The sequence below is a fragment of the Myripristis murdjan genome, chromosome 15 (genome assembly GCF_902150065.1).
Source record: "Myripristis murdjan chromosome 15, fMyrMur1.1, whole genome shotgun sequence".
NCBI lineage: Eukaryota > Metazoa > Chordata > Actinopteri > Holocentriformes > Holocentridae > Myripristis > Myripristis murdjan.
The window spans coordinates 28919756-28939935 of record NC_043994.1 but is presented as its reverse complement, the minus strand read 5'-3'; the positions used below and the strand labels follow the sequence as shown (position 1 = coordinate 28939935).

The 20180-nt window shown below is 41.3% G+C and overlaps 1 protein-coding gene across 2 annotated transcripts in view; it reads right to left on the bottom strand.

Annotated features, from left to right (window-relative positions):
- rin2a (Ras and Rab interactor 2a) overlaps positions 1 to 19840 on the bottom strand; it is a 51425-nt gene extending 31585 nt beyond the window's left edge. For both annotated transcript variants that reach the window (XM_030070864.1, XM_030070865.1), the window contains exons 1-2: positions 19628 to 19840; positions 3680 to 3784 (exon numbers count right to left, since the gene is read on the bottom strand). In XM_030070864.1, the coding sequence (XP_029926724.1) occupies positions 3680 to 3739 (60 nt within the window). In that variant the 5' untranslated portion in view covers positions 3740 to 3784; positions 19628 to 19840. The remainder of the gene's footprint in view (positions 1 to 3679; positions 3785 to 19627) is intronic.
- Positions 19841 to 20180: the final 340 nt, after the last annotated feature.

The window sequence follows — 20180 nt, the reverse complement described above, 5'->3', positions numbered from 1 at the left end:
GCGAAATCTGCCAAAAACTGCTAGCCTCCCGTTCACCCTTGTGTCCATCCCGGCCGTGCTGAATCAGTGCTTTTACTACCCGTTTACGCCTCTGCAGGCACTGAGCCCCGAGCGAGCCAATCTAACCGCTACTCACAAGGCTACTGGCCTGACCCCAAGTCAACCCCGAAGTCAGCAAACCACACACCGATGCTAACAAGTCACACACACACACACACACACATGTTCACGTGTACTGGCAACACACACAGCCAGGAGAAAGGGCTACCTTGGTATATATGGACTCCTGCCAAGCACCATAAACCCGAAATGAATTATGTTTCACTTTCAAAATGTAAAGGCTGTGCGTAAAGCATAAGCACCTATTTATCACTTCTCTTTTTTTTTTTTTTTTTTTTTTACTCTCTAAATGATTTGTGGATGCTTAATGCTGATCAGCGACAGAACTGACTCTCTCTTTCTCCACCTCACCCTCTGAAGGTTTCTGTTTCACAAGAATCATCTCCAGGTAATTTCCAAGAATTTAGATTGACCCTGATTATTTTCCGAGTGGCATTAGCATCACTGGTTTCATTTCCCTATTATAGTCTCCGTTGAGCAACATGGATATTGGGCAACATTAGATCAGCTGCTTTGGGAGTGCGAGCTAACAAATTAGTAAGCTGTTTCAGAGGAAATCATAAATTTAGATTAAGCTTTCCAAAAGCAGAGTGGATTCAGAGCCTGAAATATTAAGAATGACATTTATAGCACTTTAAACGCCGTTTAAGAAAGATGTGCGCCACAATACCAATCTGTAATCATATCAGAAAGTTCTAAGAGTTTTCCAGCAGACACACAGTTTTCTAAGTTGTGGACGCTGAATATCAAGTAGATTTGCTTTGCTTTGCTTTGATATAAGCTACTAATCGAGGATGAAGGGATGAAAACCTTTTGGAAACTGTAAGGAATGCCAAGGCTTGAGAAAAGATTGAAAATGCACGCTTAAAAAAAGCTCTGTAAAAAAAAAACTAGCTACTGTCAGTGTGAGGAAAAAAAAATCTTTTGGAACATCTCGTATAGCAGTAAAGTGCACAAGCGCTGCTAAAGAAATGCATGGCCAGTTTTACAAGGAAACTGTGATTCCTGAGGCCACGGCCAAGGCCTGCCACTAACAAGGACTGGCATCTATTCGGGCACTGACGGAAATCGCATAAGGTCTCGCACAAACTTGCATGCGCTAACTACATGTAGTAAAAAAACGCTTTAAAAAAAAAAAAAAATCACACAAAATCATCCTTCAGGAGTCATGAGGAAAGTATGTGCGCTTGGCGTTCGAGGTGGTGAGACGCCAAAGAGGGCAGAATAAACACTAAGAAAGAGGGTGGAAAACTGCACTTTTTTTTCCCCCTCCGTCTTCGTATCTGCAACGTGCTTTCAGTTCTCATGTGAATGGAGCTGTGAGAGGAAATTCAGGCTTCTTGGTTTGTATTTATAGTGCCATATGGCCTTTTTATCTGCCCTAAGGTCCCTGAGACTGTACAGGGTCATAAAGTTGTGAATAATGGTACAGCTGATAGACAACAGCTTGTCAGGTCTGTGCTGAGAGATTCTTGGAGAGGTTTCCTCCGGACCCGCTGGCCTCTGTCGACTTTTTACTAGTCCTCTCTGTCCTCTTTGTTTCCCCTCCTTAGACCTATAAGTGGGGATCAAGGCCAAGGCCAAATATGCACGAAGAAAAAAATAGCTTGTGTGATGACATAAATCTTAAATTAGTGATCTTTCGTTGCTTGAGGCCTCCTCGGGGGACAAAGCATTTACAAAACCCTTTGGGACAAAAGCGCTGAGACAGCTCTTGTCGCAAGTGTCCACTGAAAGAGGATGTGCACTGATGTAATTTCTTGAGGAGAAAATAGAAATGAGCTCTCGTCTTCTTGGACAAGTCAGCAGCTTTAAGTTTCATCTTTTTCCAACTCAGATTATTACACTAATGAGCGTGTATCCAGCTTTGATTTTATTGCCGCTTTGCTGTGAGGTGTGGCCACACTATCAGGCAGTGTGTGTGTTTAAGGCAGGCCTATAATTACGACAGAGTGCAGATAACAGACATTAACAGTCTTCACTGTAATAAAGGTTAGCAAAGAGCAGTTTTCAGCTGTTTCTTTCTCCTCAGATAAAGACACTAAACAGCGTCTAACACCCTAACTAGTGACAAGAGCTTCCTCCAGGCAGGTGAACTAATTAATATCTGATGAAATATGTGGAGTGTTAGAGTGCTGTGTCTCAGTTCAGTATTTAACCGTGGCTACGAGCGCCCTAAAGTCACCTTACAAACCTTTGGCTCAGACCAGAGTCACAGTCAGACAAGCTGACGTATGACCAGAGCTGGGTGTCATCAGGTTTTACTCACATTACTGTAATTAGATTACTTGTCCTAGTAACGTGATATTGTAGGGGATTACATTTAAATTTTCAGTAATTACATTACAGTTAATGTAATGAAAACAATTTCATTACTAGTCGTTATTTCAACGACTTCAACTGAGTTATGGTAAATTTAACACTTCATAAACCACATCAGTAAGTGATCAAATTGCTCGTGCCTGAGGTGGATGGACTGCCAGGGAGATCATTCAGGATCATTTAAAATCCATGAAAATCCACTGGCTGCTCCTGATGATGGTGTTTTAGAAAGATATGGACTCTCAGTGGGGAGAATTACAATATTATGTCGACTGAGCTGTAAGCTCAGTCTGGTGAGGGTTTGTCCCGACCCTTCTGCCCCCATCTGCTGATCTAAAATCGGATTTTCATATATATACATCTTATTTATTATGATGTAATATGATATGATTTGGTGTCTTGTTCTTCCTCTGGTAAAGGCTGATGTGGGTTTTAGAAAGTAATGCTGAAGTAACTGCTAATGTAATCATTTCTTAGAGATTGAAATTAGTAAATAATGTGACTACATTTTGTAGAAAGTAATGAATAACTTTACTTGATTACTTTCTTGAGTAACTTAGTGAACTTCAATGTATGACAGGTCATATATTGAAAGAAAAGGCTTGTGAAAAAGCTTTGCAGTTTGAAAAGTATTTTTTTCCCCAATATGCCACATGAATTATATCTATTTCAGGAAAAAAAAATAAAGTTTGCCTGATATTTTTTGCTCAATATTTGAAGAATATATATGGGCACATCCCCTAAAATGTCATGAATCATCTATTATTAAGCAACTTGCTTATGATGTCGAGTGAAATAAAATACATTCTGAAGACTCTTCATTAAAATCACAGTGGGAATCTTTGGTGAGGCTCCAGTTTCTCAGCACATGATAAGTCTCCAGCGTTTGTTTTTGAGGAGAACGTGGGAGTCGACTTAAAAACAAATGTCTGTTAAGCAATCCAGGAGAACTTCACAAAAACAAAGGCAGATGAAAGCACTGACAGAGGACCAAACCACAAGGCTGCACTCAAGAAGGCTCCAGCTCCCTCCTCCTCTTTAATCTTCTCCCTCATTTAGCCTTTAATTCTTTAGTTTGCAGCCCCCCACCCAAATTATCTCCCCTCCTGAGAGCCAGAGGTCACCAAATCCTTCCTCAAGATTTTAATGTAAACCACAAACACAACCTTCTCCGCTCTGTTGGCTGAAATGTCCCATGCAGACACGTGTGGTTCAAACTGCTCTGAGTCACACTTACCTTAAAGAAGCTGCCTTTTCTCTCATGCCGGCGGGTTTCACTGACTTCACTGGTGGACATGTTGTCTGTAAGGCCCTCTCTGTCTGTGTCTTTCTGCTACAGCACCTGGAAGAGAAAGAAAACAACTATTTAAGTACAAGTAAATAAGGTAGTCTGTGTTAGTCTGATCTCAGGGGAGATTTATAATCAAGAAATAAGTGGTTACAAAGACTTTCTGGCAGCTCTTTTCCACCGGGTGCACGCTTTCCCCCCCCACCTTGTTTACCTTACTCCAAGGCTTTTTTTACAGAAGTGAATGGGGTTGATTTATCCCAAAAAAAAAAATAATGGTGGGAAAAAGAAACAAAGATCTACCATGAAACCTGAGTCACACAAAGGACACCGAGTTCAGCCCGGGACAGCTGCTGCCATATGTCCGCTGATCAGCAGGCTGTCTTTATATTCGATTTCAAAATGGCTTTCACTTGCTCTTTAATATATGTTACACAATTTAATGATCCTAATTTTAAACATTAGGCTAATGTATAATTAGTAATCAAGTTAAGTGTGATACCGTGGTATGGCTGTGAGCAAATGAAACCATAATTTTCACAAAAAAAAAAAAAAAAAAAGTATTTCCTGTGGCAAAGAGGACGGTGTCTTTCAGTTTGCATTGCTACCAGTTTACTTTTCTATATGAATCCCATTCACAAGGGTTGTTACAGTTAGGGTTATAACTGGGTGAGGCATTTTGCAGCTTTCATATCAAAGAATGTTTAAGCAAACTGGCAGCCGGCTTGACGAATTTTCTGACCAGCGCTTGTGGGCGCATCTTCCCCAGAGCTATACTGGAATTCATAATAAAGCAGTGACATCCAGAGTTCAATATTGGAGGAAAAAAATGTTGAACTCATTCAAACAGTGTCACTTATTAGGACTTAGGACAAAGATAATTGAGTAAAATTCAAAATAAGAATCTGCACAAAGGCCACCCCCATAGGCACAGCGTCAGGGATCGATTTAGGCCAATTTCTATTACGGCGACCAACTTTTTATTTTGTGGTAAGTGTGAGAAATGGTTAAATTTGACAAGAATTGCTGCCTATAATTAGGCTATGATTTAAATATAGTATGGTGAAACATTGTGAAACATGCTATTATTCTTCACATACTACAACAGTGTGCAGGGTTAGTCTAGATACTGATAGAAATGCACACAAAATAAGAAAGTATGTCACTTTCTTGCAGTTAGGATTGCGCCTGAGCTGAACCAATTTCTGAAACAATGTTGAACTTCTGCCAGTCTAACACAAATTTACTTTCCCTCTGCCTCACTCTTTCTTAACCATTGTCTTTTTATAGCTATCTCCTTTAAGAATCGACTCTGCTCATTTGTGGAAACAAGCTTTTCCACTCAGCAGCTACTTCCCTCCAGACCTTGGAAGGAGCTCCGTGTCACAGCCAAAAAAAAAAAAAACAACAACAATAAACTCAAAAATTTACTCACTGCAGCTCACACAAATTGACCACTAATGTTATTTATGATTTTGCAAGAACATAAATACAAGACTACAAGAGTCTGTGCACACACACACACACACACACACACACACACTTGACCCAGATGTTGCGGCCCGTGCAGCAACACCCGCTGATATAAGCCAGCTGTGTCGAGACATTCAAACACCCTCCGCCCTTCCCTTTAAGGCCAGGCACGTGGACGACACCAGAGGAAAACACCACCGGCAGCCCTCGACTGGGACCAAATCCTGTCCACATCCGCATCAACATCTCGGGCGCAGGGCTTGTGGCTACTGTTGGGAGGGCAAAAGTGTGCAGCTTTTCTCTGGATGAAGGGAAATTCAAAGACGCTTACTAGACAAAAACCATCGCTGCTCAGTCAGAGCTAAAATGTCTTTGATGTGAGAGCCAGTGAGGTGCTCTGAAGGTGGAGGCACGTGTTCAGGCCAGCGCACACCTGGACTAGAACAGAACAAGATGCTGATATATCGGGCTGATATTGGCCTTTTAAATATGAGATATCAGTATCAGTATGAGATATCAAGCAGGCATGAGGTTGACTGGCTCCTTGACTGCAACAACATAAGAACAATCTATCAGACTTTCCATAAAAATGTGTTCACTTTGCACATTTTTACTCACTTAAATCTGGTCTAGGACCCACCCACATGCACGCTCATGCATGTGGCGCCGATGCTGATGCAACGAGGAAGTAGGAACAAGAAAGCCATAGCTACGGGAAGCTAAGGTAATTTACTGTAGCTTAGGCCGGCTGGGTTTCAGTGGGGAGTTTTGGTGTCTTGTCTACATCAATGCAAAGCTCTCAAGTCTCATGCATTTCAACCCGTTCACACGCCACACCTTGTATTTCTCACGCAGAGAAATTACCAGGATAACGCCCACCAAGTTGCACCACTATTTTTTATAACAGTGGAACAGGTAGAGGAATCAAGTGAGTTCCTGCACGCGCTCACTGAAGTAGCTACAGAAGAGGACCCCCCACCCCCGCTGCCGCCGCCGCCAAAATCTCACTTTAAACTCAGTTCAAAACTTGAGAGCCCTGTCAATGGTTCTCAACCTAAGGGACCTTGCCAGGGTACCAGGGGGTTCACACAAAAAAATGGGGAATATCTTAATTTCAGTATCATTTCACTGACTAGAAGTCGAATGAGAGAATGCATAAGAATGACTATTCAGTTCACAGGTTTTACTGTTAATCTGCCCATCTACAGTTATGGAATAACTAAACCTTATCAGATGAGGAACGCTGAGACTACATCTTATCAAATGTGGCACACCGCCAGCACACTTAGCATAAAAATAGAGTGACACCATTCAGGTGCAAGGCCCGTTTGAAGTCACTGGAAGGTGTGCAGTTAAACTACTGATCTATAATAATAATAATAATAATAATAATAAAAACCTTCAACTCTATAACTATCTATAATAAAACTAATTAACTAAACTACTGCAATATCAATCTATAATAAAAAAAGGATCAGTGAGTTACAGCTGTCGGACAGGCGAGTATTCTCGGTGGAGATAATGACACAGAAGGAAGCTTTAAAAATAACTGTGGTCATGAGGTCACTGAATGGGGACTTGAAAAAACTGTTTAAGATACTGAATACTGGCAGAAGAATATTGGCTATCTACAACTTCATACAAAAATATCAGTGGTGATTTAGGGGTGAACCCTGGCTCATACATACATACACACATGCACACATTTGAGAGTGTGTAGCTGGATGGGCTCTGGCTGCAGGGCTCAGGGCAAAAAACAAACCTGACAGACAAAAAATGGATTTCATTTCCATGTTTTTTACTGGAGTGCATGTGCATACAGGAAAGAGAGGAACGGAGAGAGAAAAATTTCACTCGTGGGCCTGTGAAGGCATTTCCTGAAAAGCAACAGAAGCCACAGAGTGGCACAAGGCATGCGACCTACCAGTCTTTTATCTGCTGTCTGTCCTGCATCCCCCCTCACTCTTTCCTGCAGCTCTCTAATGGGGTGCTGCTGGACTCAAACGCCCCTCGGCCAATCAATCTTGTCAAAACAAAATAGTGGGGTGGGCTTCGGGGTTGTTTTGGTTGGAGCAAGATGTTTGTGTGTGCGTGTGTGTGTGTGTGTGTGTGTGTGTGTGCGTGTGTGTGTGTGCGTGCATGCGTGTGTGTGATTCACAGTCCAGGCCTGGTAAACAGGAAGGCCCCTGTGGTTGTCAGTCGAGGCAAAATAAACTGTGGGCTGCCGACTACTTTTCAAATAATACACAGAATAGCCCTTGACTCACACATTCTGCATATTTTACACTGCGTGGCCTACAAACACAAATGGCGTAAGGTTTGCCACCAAGGTCACTGAAGAGGTTAAAAAATGGGCATGGATTCGAGTTAAGGTCTTGACCCAGAATTGACACCCACACCTAAATGGTGGACTGCTAAGGACTCATTTTGAAGACTTTAAAACACAGAACAGTCATCTTGTCGTGTGTTTTTACAACACACCCACCGCACTAAGGAACTCTACTTAAGACGTTATTCTTGAAAGGAAATCTGTCAGGAGCTGAAAGGCCCTCTCTGACCTCTATACACACATCCATACAGTACATGCACACATTAGGGTATGTGTGCATGTACTGAAAACACACACATTAGGGTATGTGTGCATGTACTGAAAACACACACATTAGGGTAAGTCCATCTGTGCCAATTAAAGCTAGCCAACACCTAGCTGGTTTCCTCTGTCAGAAAAACAGCAGTGAGAGGTCTCTTCCAAAGGAAACTGTTGACCCTTCAAACTTCAGCTCCCTGTTTTCCATAACTGCACTACAACTAGAAAACAATAAAAAAAAAAAAAAAAGTACTGCAAATTATGGTTTGTCATACTTCAAATGCCAACCTGCTTATTGTATTGCAGTTTCCATCCAGTCACCAGTCAAAGAAATTAGAGGTGACTGTAAAGGATATGTTAAGTTAAAGTGAATGACAGGCCCAATAGCAGATATGCTGTCAATAGATAAAAGGACAGACTTTGAAATGACTAAATTAACTCGGCCACATGTAGAACTCCTCACACACACACATGCAGTACAGAAAAGCTCTCAGCTGTCTAATAATACACCCGTGGCCATCGACCAATCAGGTAAATACTGTGAAAGTGCTGTGCAAGCAAACAGAAATACAACCTAAAAGGCAGAGAAGGCAAGGGAGGGACGTTTAAGACAGCAATCACAGCTGAGTTTACAGGGGATATAAGTCAGTGTGGACAGAAAGACAGGACAGATTGTTGGCCCTGACAGTGTATTATCTGGAAGTAGGGAATCATTTGGCTCTGCACACTCCCCATTTGACATTTCACTTTTTTTTTTTTTTTTTTTTTTTTTAAGAAAATGCCTAAGCTATGAGAGGGACGGCTGCTAGGCTGCAACTTGTATTCGACAGTGGAAGTGACCTTACAGCAAGTCCTACCTGTGTGTAGCTTCACTGTTGCATGTACAAATCCACTGGCTCATTTCTGTGGAAGTGAACATTCACAGCAACATTTGTGTAGTTTTACGAACGCCTTGGTGATCTTGGAGCAACGGTTCATTTGTTTGCTAATGGTAGGAGTAGGCCACTCATTTTAAGATTTTATAAGAATTTATAGTTCCACAGGTAAATCCACAAAACTTAACTTTCTAGCACAGGAGAAAAAAATTGAGTGATGGCTGTAAAGTAACAAGAATGTGATGACGCTCAAATGTGGCAGGAAAACTGTAACTTTATAGCTCCTATGAATCGGCACTAATCCAATCAACACATAATTAAGTATCAGTCTTTAAGTTTTAAAAAAGTACCAGGACAGGAACACCGGCCAGGGGAATTTTTTGAAAAGACAGTAATGATTACAGCAATGCCTATGGTCTACAAACAAATTGTGTCTCAAAGAGTAGATTATTATTAAAGCCTCAAGTTTCTGAGAATGTCTGTATTGGAGGTTCTTCAGCAGCAGCAGCTCAAAATAAAATGTGTTCACTCAGTTCATGCTTTGCATTATTAAAAACACTAGATGGAGTACTGCACTTTAATGCTTTTTCACTCTGGACATCTTCACTATCAGCCTCCTCTCTGTTTGGGACGCATGACAGTGCTCAGATTCTTGCATGTGTGTAACATGGAGCTGATTTTTCAGCTCATTTAGCCACAGGAAGCCCGGTCCGCCCTCTCGGTTCTGGCTGAGGTGAGAAGGTTTATTCCACCATTAAAGAGCCAGGAAGGAGATGATATGCACACACATCCTCAGGGCAAGTACATATACTCAGTGAGGGTTGGTCATATCCTGTGTGGGCAAGAGGAAGATGGAGCGTTGGTGGCTTTCTGCATGATATCAACAGTTCAGACAGCGCACACAATGGGGAAACGGAAAAGATGACACACTATGTGTGCATGTGCGTCTTTATTTTGAGTGACCAAGAGTGAGTGACCAAAAAGCCACCAGTTGCAATGTTTAGCATGACAACTTATCTTTTCCCAGGGTTTTCTCTGTCTGCTCAACTTTGGGGAAGCCTTCGAACCACTTAATAAATATTTTAACTTTTCAGTAAGAATGGGTGGGTTCTGAAATAGAGCATCTTTTCTTTGTGTAGCACTTGTAATTTACAGTAGCTTTAGGTTTGTTCCTAAAGATTACCATGAACAGTTAGGCCATGTTTGTTTCTGTCCTTTCTTCCTCATGTCTATATACTCCATGTTTTCAGTCTTCTCAATATCCCCCATCCATCCTATTCTCTATCTCTAGCTCATTCACAAAGCAGTTGTGCATCCCTGTCCACTTCCAAAGGTGATCTGAGAAATCGGATCACAATTTTTATGTTAAAACCAAGTGTGAATGGGGTCTTAGAGTCTTAAGGCACCTCTCTCTGTACAAACCCACCCCATTAGAGATGTTACGAAATAAGCCTCATGTTGAGGAACATCAGCTGAGTACTGACTAATCCTGTGGTTCTGGCAAGAAGAATGGAGTTTTCCAGATTAACAAAAGTCTAGTTCTGTTTGGACTTAAAGAGGTGAAACATATCCTGTTAACTTCAAGCCACATTAACTTGCTTTTACAACTTCAGTAGTTAGGCTCAAATTTGAGACTCAAACCAACTGCCCAACCCCTCTAACAGCAGTTATTAAAAACATTTCCCCCGATAACCATGCAATTTAGAGATGTGAGGGAATATAGCAGCATGCCACCTCAACAGCCCACTAAATATGAACAGATGGCCCGCTGTTGAGAACTGTGCATCCAACATATGTTGAGATGAAGGTCCTGGTGCAGGCTGATCCTGGCACTGCACTAATGTGATGCCTTTTAGTCTACTGTGGTCAAAGCCCAATGCACAAAACTAGGATTGCACAATGACGCCTCATACATCCATACAGGAAAAAAACAAAGCAGATGCCAGAGTGTAGGCATAACAGCAGGAAATAGAGAATCAAACCCAGAAAGGGGAGAAAGGAGGGTAGACTGGGCTAAAAAACAACTGTGAAACTGGACCAGCTACATTAACAGACTTTCAGGACGGGAAATTAACTTTTTGATCCACCAGCCACTGTGGCATAGGTTCTTAAATACTACCAGGAACTTTTTTTTTACAAGCCACTTTTTAAAATCAACATTAAAGGCTAAATATGACACATTGTTGGGCTAGATGGTTCAAAACCAGACACTGACGAATCTTGCCTTGCTCAACATGCCACCACCTCTCACTGAAATATTACATTTGTTCTTTGGCTCCAATCGCTCCTCCCTTATTTACTACAACACAAGTCTTGCATTATCCTTATCTTTTGGCCTACTAACTCCGACAATATGTCACGACACTCTGCCTCCAGTTTGACAGTTTTATCTAGCCCCAGGGCGGACAAGATAAGTGATGTAGCGCACACTGAAGCTGGCCTATTTAATGTCAAAACAATTTGTTTTGAAACTGCAGTTGCTAAGTATGGTGTCCAGGAGCGGTCATGGGTAGAAAATGTAGGAGATGTAATCTGAGGGCAGTGTATAAGCATCACAGTGGAAGGGTCTCCTGACTGGTCATTTTTCCCAATTTGGTAAAACTCTGTTCACATACCACAGTAGCTGGTGGACCGAACATAATTTACCAGCCACTGATTAAAATCACCCACATTTGGCAGGTGATGGGTGCCATTTTTCCCAACATGCAGATTATGGAGAAGTGAATGGTGAGAAATACCTCATTCCATTATCAGCTTAGCAGTCTTTACTGGTACACATGCTACAAGCATTAATGTGCACCTTCTCATTCCGTGTGTATGCTCCCCTACACACAAACTATGTTTAACATATTCTTGGAGCGGGGTGGGGGGCTGGCGTTTGACTGACTAAATCCCTGTTTCCTCTAAAGCATAAGCCTGAGTGAATGCTGGAGGCACGACGAGGCCGCAGAAGAGTAAGCACTCACCTTTGACCAAATAATAACCCTTTGGTTCTGTAAAGGTTCTGACAATCTACCTTTTTCAAAGTCGTGAACTGCATGCCTCACCCATGTCATTATTGATGCACAATACCGTCTTTGGATTCCCATTTGTCGATAAAACCTGAAAATCGATAGGTCAGTCAGACTACTGCACAGTGTCTTCAAACAGACTTCAAACACTGGTTGTGTATTTGCTTGAGGGCTGCAGCTACATGCCCAAACCTGTGTGGGGAGACATGAAGAAACTTGGCCGTGATCTGGAAGCTGCAGAAACCTCGGGGTCACACAGGTTATTTCAACCATAAGTAATCATCCCGCACAATTTTAACACGCTGGGTTGTGTTTGCAAGTTGCAAGGCATCCAGGGTTGCCTCTTCCAAAGGTAATTTAGTCGGTACAGATCCAGCAGAAATGAGATCATTTAGATTTTTCCCGGATTTTACTGTTTTGGATGCACAACCTCACCCTGATCTCTAATGGAAGATTACCGTTTTCCTGCTGCTTTTGGTTTTCCCTCGTCATATCTCTGGTGCACGTGTAGAGGCAAACACATAAACACTCATACATGCAAATAAATGACGGATAGTGGAACACATTCAGGAGTAGCGATGGGAGGCCATTTGGCTCGATGTGTGCGAGCTCTCCTCCCTCTGTTTTCCCCATTAGGACCCTGTGGTTTTATGACCTTTCCACACATACTTGCCCCAAACCAGCTCCAGACCTTGACCCCAGGGAAGGGAGTCATTCCCAGGTCCTGTTGCAGAGAGGAAAAGAGACAGCTGGGGTGGAGATGTCCCCCTCCACCCCCAACACCAGCACCACCCAAATCACACACAAGACACCTGCGTTCACTGCACTCGTTTAGGGTGAACACAAGGGCAATACCAGAGAGTGTTAGTATCTGTGAACACTAAAACTGCAAGTATTCTCGTAAAGGAAAAGTTCAAGAGTCAGTCATTACATTTGCAAATGATTGAAAAAAAAACACTAAAAACTAATGTGATGAAAAAGCTAGTTAAGTGTACAACACAGGACAATGGCCTTAACACAAAGCAGAACCTGTGTACGATGCAGAACTGGTGTGAATCTGGAGCCGGCTGACACATTGGGTCATTTTAACATTTATTTCTGGATAAATACTGTTCTGTGGTGCATAAAATGGCTTTCACCGGTGTGTAAATCAAGAGGCAGTCCAGGCTCGGTGGCCAAGCATCGCACAAAACTGGGAAAAGTACTTTTGAAAACTGGCTCTAGCGCTGAACCTCTTGACCCCGTCAGCTCCATCATTCCTGAGATCTTCTCTCCTCTGCCTGATGGGATTTTCCTGTGGGTTCTGGCTTAACTGAGGATGTGGTGGTAGCCATTTAGTTTTCGCCAAATAAAAAATGTCTATGTTTAGCTCCAAAAAGTGTGTCAAATGCATTCCATTTCTCTCCACTTTTGGCTGGGTGTGTCTCTGCTCTGCAAGGGCGAGTGTTATTCCATGGAAAACTAAGCAGCAGTGACATCAAACACATGCACAAAGACATATATCGATTGACAAGGAAAGAACCTCTCAGTTTATGCACTCCCACCACCACCACCACACACACAAACACACCACTCACTATGGATGACTCTAGATGCTATCAAAGTGTATACTGCACACACACACATACACAGTTCAACTTATACACGTATAAGTTCAAGTTCATGTAGCCTGAACTGCGGCCATGATAACATTCAAGACGACGCATTCGCCTGCTTCTCAACATTGGTGTAAGCCACTAGGCTGTGTCTGTCAAGTTTTACAGGTGAAGGAATAAAGCTTTATGACCTGTTAATGATGTCTTGGCTTGGTGGTAGGCCCATTGCCTACTTCCTGATAGCGGCAATATGGCCGCTGGCCAAATGGTGGATAATCTAGAGACTGTCTAATTGCGAGACAGACTCAGAACTCGCACACAAATCTCCTGTGGATTAGACTGAGAGAAAGAGAGTCTGGCTTCACATTTCTGCATTCCCTCCTGGACTGGAGGATCTGTCTTTGCATAAGTGAAGTTGGATTCTGAGGTGACGACATAAGTGCTTTAGTGATCCGATTTCTGCTCATTATTACAGCAGACAGCTTATATAAAACTTGGAGTTGGCCTGACAGAAAGGAAAGAAAATGTCCAGTGCATTACCGTAAAGGTGCAAACTTAGAAGTTTAGCAGAACAGGTTTTCACTCTCCATGGCGTTCTACAGTGTGTTTTTACTGTTTATCATTCAGTTTCAGTATCCACTCTCTTTTCCCACATCTGTGCACACAGAAACAGCTGTGCTGAAATCTGAGTAAGCATATACATAGCACAATGATGAGGTTTCTCTGGGGAAAAAAAATCTAGGTGCTTTAACCCTGCTTATCTTGTACTACGTCCACACCAAGATTTTTGAGCAACTTTCTCCTTCTGTTTAGACCTTCTGTCCATATAAAAACACCATTTTTGGTCACCGAAAAACACAAGTTTTGGAAAAAGGTTATCCGAATGGAATTTTTCTCAAATCGCTGTTTTCCTGTTGTTGTGTGGACGGTGAAAATGGAACAATTTGAAAACAATGTCAGTGGCACAACTTTGCTTCTATGTGCATGCTAACGGGTGCATTTATTTTCAACAACTTGAATTCATCTGAGACTTTTAGGAGGAGTTCAGCCTCCTCCTCTGTCCATATAAACCACTCACCGTGTTTTTATTGTTTCACTTCACTGTCCATGCAGTTCTGGATGTGGTTATGACGTCTTTAGCCGGATGCTCTTGCATTTGTAGCTCTCTGGAATGTCCACAAACTGCTTCTCTGTGCATGCTCATATCACAAAAATGTCTTGTTTTTTGCTTCCTCATGTAGACAGAGATATTTTCTAAAATGCTACCATGTGGGTGAAGGCTTTTTGTTTGTTTGTTTCAAATGGATAAAAAAAGGTTGCATTTTCAAAAAAAAAATCCATCTGTGTGTGAACATAGTCTTAATCCCTTACCCCTATTCTGAAAAACAGCTTTCTAAACACAGTGAGTGAAAAATGCATCTCAATCAAGATTCAATATGATCAAAACTAGAGGAAAACCAAAGAGTCCCAATCCTGTGTTCCACTCCAGAACACTCCAAACCAGAACCAGGTGCAGCGTTGGTACAATGGCAGTTCAACCCAGAAGAAAGACCTCTCTCTCTCTCTCTCTCTCTCTCTCTCTTTTTTTTTTTGCTTGAACAGTTACAACATACTCAAATTCACCAATTTTGATATTTACAGATACACTGTCACTGACATACCACAAATTAGGAGGCTATCAGGTCAGGCAATATGGGCTTTTTCCTGACTTTTCATGAATAACAAATTAATATCTGAGGTTTTTCTTTGTTGTAACATGCCAATAAACCCACAACACACATGCCTTTTTACTGTAATGACTGTGACCACAATCATGCACCAGAATCATCAAACATGCTTGTGCAAACAACAAATACCACAGACAGAATGAAGGAATGCAGTGGCATGTTGAGTAAAATGGGGGATTAAACAACGATTTGTTGTTTGTATGTTTCTTATTACTATAAAATGCTTCTTGGCAATAGATTACGGGAAAGGGGTTGGTATGCTTTGCTTAATCAGGATGAAATGCCAAATGCTAAAAAACTTCACAAGTACACACTGTTGGTATCACGTCATTCGATGAAAGTATCTACAGGCAATAAAGGATTGTTATTGGAAATGTTGCCAAAGAAAATGGGTATTTCATAACACCATTTGGCAAATTCACCTCTGCGCCATGTTTGGTGAACTGACATCATGAAGGGGATTAGACTCCAGTGTTAAAACACCGCTACAAATACTGTTTCAAGAGCAGGATTAATCCCAGTTACTGCCGGGAATCGTCTCAACAGTGAAACATTTCCCATGGCTGAGTCATGTTTTCTTACCATTGTTTCATTGCTTTAGGATAAATGAAAGTCAATCAGCAGAGCAGCCATTCACCTTCATTCCTTATTATATCATAAAAACCTAATGAGGCCTTTGAAATTATGGTAGTGTGATCTCATGTCATTTCATTTGATACTCTTGAAACTGTATTCTTCTGGTGGAGTTTTAACATTGGAGTCCATGATAATCAATACAGCCCACTATTTGCTTTTTTCTTATTTTAAAATGCCCAAATATACAGACATCAGACCGGGCACTCGCATTTTGAAAAACATCTTTGTTGACAGATATGTCTTCATACAGAATTATGCAACTGGCTGTGCTGTAGATGCCACGTTGGCATTGGGGCAGTGACACCTATTACCAAAAGCACCATGTCATTGTGCTTACTCACCAGTGAAGTTCACAATCTGGAGAATCCCTGAATGGAACTTTGGAAACCACTGGCACTGCTAATGGCAAAATCTAACAAGCATGTTAACAACGCACCCTTAGATCCATTAGCACCGCATCAATCTGGATTCAGCTGACAAGAACTAGACTTTCTGTCATACCATTGAGGAAGTGCAGGTAGTGCACTGAGGCCACTGTGACAAAAAGTTGGGACTGTCCACTATTTCCTTTGCTAGGCGCTGCTTATTGCAATAGTAAAATGTGCCAAGTGTCAACCAGACAGAAAATGTGTTAAAAAGCCACATTTGCAGTGCACTTTCCAGAAATCAGATAGCTAGAAGATCCCATACCAGTCCTTCTCGAAGTTTTGGGGCGACTTACCTACGTTCAGTGTAAAATTATGTTTGTTCTAAATAGTTGGAAATGCCATTACCTCCCAGTATCCCAGGCAAAAAGACAACAATTTGCAAGGTCTTGAGACCAAAATGTTTGGAGAAACATGGCTTGACTTCCCTCATCGACCCCTGGGAGCACTTCTCTTGGCTCCCACTGCTCCCTTTTACCCCAGTCCTCTCTTCCACAACACCGTACTTAGTGAGTGATCACATTTTTGAGTTTTGATTCCAGTTACCAAGTTTGTCACAGCTGATCACCAATCTGATCCACGAGGGAAATGGTTGAGTTAACCAGACTAACAAACAGCACACCATCCAAAAGTGAACTGAGGCAGCAAAAACAGTAAAATTTCAAAACAGCTGTGTATTCAACAGACTGTTCTTACAGCAGCATGGGTTTTCTGGCCTTGCCCTGTGTAAATAAATCATATCTAATCACTTAATAAATATAATTATCATGTTAGTGTGCACTTGATGACTGAGATACTTACTCACCTCTTTTGCCAGAGGCACAAGAAAATGGTTTTAACTGAGGCTGTGCAAGCCAGCTTCCATCCAATATGTAAACCTATTTCTAATAATTTACAATAATAAATTCATGACGCAATAATGGAAATGAACATGAGTGTTGTGTAAGTGTTTGTTGAAAATATTGAATGCATGGATACACTGAGTGAAATGAAAGTTTGTGCTGCATTTCCAAGCAATTATGAAACTGAAAAACACCTATATACCAAGTGGACGCAATCTATAAATCAAAATAATACTTGTATTCAGTTAATGTTAATGACACATGAGCATAAATAACAAATGTAGATCTATAGTGTGATTGTGTAGCTGAATATAACTGCGCAATAGCTACAATAGCTATTGGGCAATTAAATATTATATTATATATTCTATCAATCCACCTGAGTGAAAGCAGCAGGCCAGGCTTAAAGGCGATGGCCGAACAACAAACCAGACCGCCTGGCCTTTGTGCACTTTTTGAATTCCTGACCTGTGACTCAGGTTTGAGGTAGCGAAACACCACCAGTCTGCTTTGCTCCCAACACTGAGCACTAAGCACATTAGCAGATTTCTGAGCAGATTGGAAAACCAGGGTCTTGGCCAGTACTGGGAAATACTTTACTTTTTTCTTCATGCCTTTTCCAAAGAAATGAAGAAGGGGGAAGATGTGATGTGAGAGCTTGGTGATGATAGGTAAGTTTACAGTTTGCCTGAGAGCCCCGCCAATGCCTAGCAGCTAGAAATCACTTCCACCGAGATTGATTACAACTCAAACAGCAGGCTAATTATCATGCAAACAAGAGACTACACACCAGTCTGTGAGCTGGAATCATGCAAGTGGCCGAAGGAAACCGAGTCTTCCTGAGTCACAAAGCGATTGAAGCTCCAAGACACCATTGTGGACAACTGGATTTCCAAGCTAAAGTGAAACATCACACCACCCACATATCATGAATGCTTAAGGCTATGAGAGTATTGGTGACATGCCCACTGGGTTTTGTTTCTGTGATGATTCAGAGCACTGGCTATTGTAACTCATCCTTTTATTTTCAAATATACAACGGAGACATTTAGTTTGATGCAGCTGATGCTCTTTGGCAGGTTAACTATATTAACTACAGTACAGGTTAACCATATTTTAATGTCTTACTACTGGGTGCCTTCATGTCCACATCATACCAAATTCAGCACACTCAAGTTTAACACTAACAACAACAGTTAATTATTAACAATAACAATAACCACCTCTTGTCTTAATTGTGAGCGTAAGCATCATCAGGAATACTGTGCATGTCTGAAGAATTAATATATTGGCTGTATCCTCAAAAACGGAGGTAATTTCATCACATCTGGAACGGACAACACATACTGACACTAGACACACAGACTACTGTTTGCAATGACAAATCCCTCTGAGACTTTGTCACATTGTAAAATACCCCATAAACACACATGTGTGACTGAGGCATAGGGTATTGGTGTAATATATAAACACACACAAGCTCCGAGCATGGCATTTGTCGTTCATGGTGAGAGCTCGCAAAACCTGAGATTACCATCATACTTTGGTGTTTCTCTTAGCGACCACATTGTTCAGCCACAGTACTGTACAAATAATGTAAAAAGAATTTTATCATATTTGCATTTTATTCAGATTCCTCTTAAGAACAATAATGCCTATACTGACTGTATTGTATGATACAATTTTGATTGTGATTCCATAAAAAGAAACAATGTAATAATGTAATAATTACTGGTAAAAAGAGCAAAAAACAAACAAACAAACAAAAAAACCTACTTAGGTATAACTGCTGTCATTTTGTTTAAGTTTTACTCAAAAACAAATGTACTCAGTTACCCGAGATCTCTCCAATGCTTTCCCAAAAGTTTTTTTTTTTAATACTTCTAGTCAGTTTTCAATACTGTGCCACTGTTTGTACGATACTGTACAGATAGTGTAATAAGAATTTCATCGTATTTGAGCTTTGTTCAGCCTCTGATCAAGAACTACAATGCTCAGCGGAAGAATAACACTTTACTATAGGCTCAGCATTTGATGGATGCTATTGTTGTTTCTAATAAGCCACAGTTATAGCTGTTTAATAATAACAGCAGTCAGCCTGTCTACATTGCCCAACAGAAAGTCACACCAGAATGCAGTCAAAAATCTGACCATTTTCTAGACTTTGGCTGTTGCGTTAATCATCAAAAGGCACAAACCCATAACAATAAGACCAGAGACTTTTTGGAAAACATTGTTCAAGTCGGCATAGGCCTACATTAGATGCAAACAATCACCACTAAATTACCAAAAAAATTAAGTTTCAGCACTAGATCCCCTGTTATTCCCAGGTTATCCTTACACCAAAATAACTTTGGAGCCACCGTGCACGGGTCAATTATATTCCAGCCAATTTCAAGCAATAGTTATTGACGTATTTAGGAATGGTTTCTGATCATTAAGTAGGCATTTAATACAGCAAACTGCCTGACTGCACCTTTTCCCTTGTCGGGCTGGTTAAACTGACTGACGTCGAGCGACAGGTGGTGATAACTTGAACGACTGGTGCCGCAGGATTTCTCACGCATAAATCACGTACCGTGCTACAAACTAATACTACACAGGCGGTTGTGTTTATATCATGAAAAAAAAAGAGTTAATTTTGTCTTTAGAGGCCGGTTCCAGCAGGTAAAACCGGGGTTTCGTCCATGTCTCCCGTCAAAACAATGGAAAACTACTCTGCTTACCTATTTCAGAGCGCAGGCTGCTGGGACTCGGCAGGACAAAGTTCCTCTGCTCCGACGATCCGCTGAAGGTGTAAATACCATTATAGCTTTCTTTTCCGAGGTTTTCTTCTCTCTTTCTCACGGTCGACAGGCCATATTAATATTTAGAGAGAGAAAAGTGAACTCAGTCTGTCCCGCACCGGCTGCCTCCATCGCCTTAAGGTCTTTCTGAAGTCCTAACTTTGTCTGAGCTCCTCCGCTGCAGCGTCCGTCCAGCGTCCCGCAGAGATCAACTTCCCGTCACAGATTTCAAAATAAAATCCTGGTCCAGTGTATGTTGGAACTCTTTGTCAACAGTGTAAATAAAGTGAAAATGTGGATTTTATTGTACAATGAAATTAGGAGCGCTACTCCCGATCAGTGCAATTAATAAAACAATTAAAAGACAAACAAGCACATTTCAATAAATATGAAACTAAAATAAATAAGAAAAAAATAAATATTGAACTCAAAACATTGTGTATTGCACTTAAAAAGGTATACTGCAACTAATATATTGTGAATTAAGAGTTAA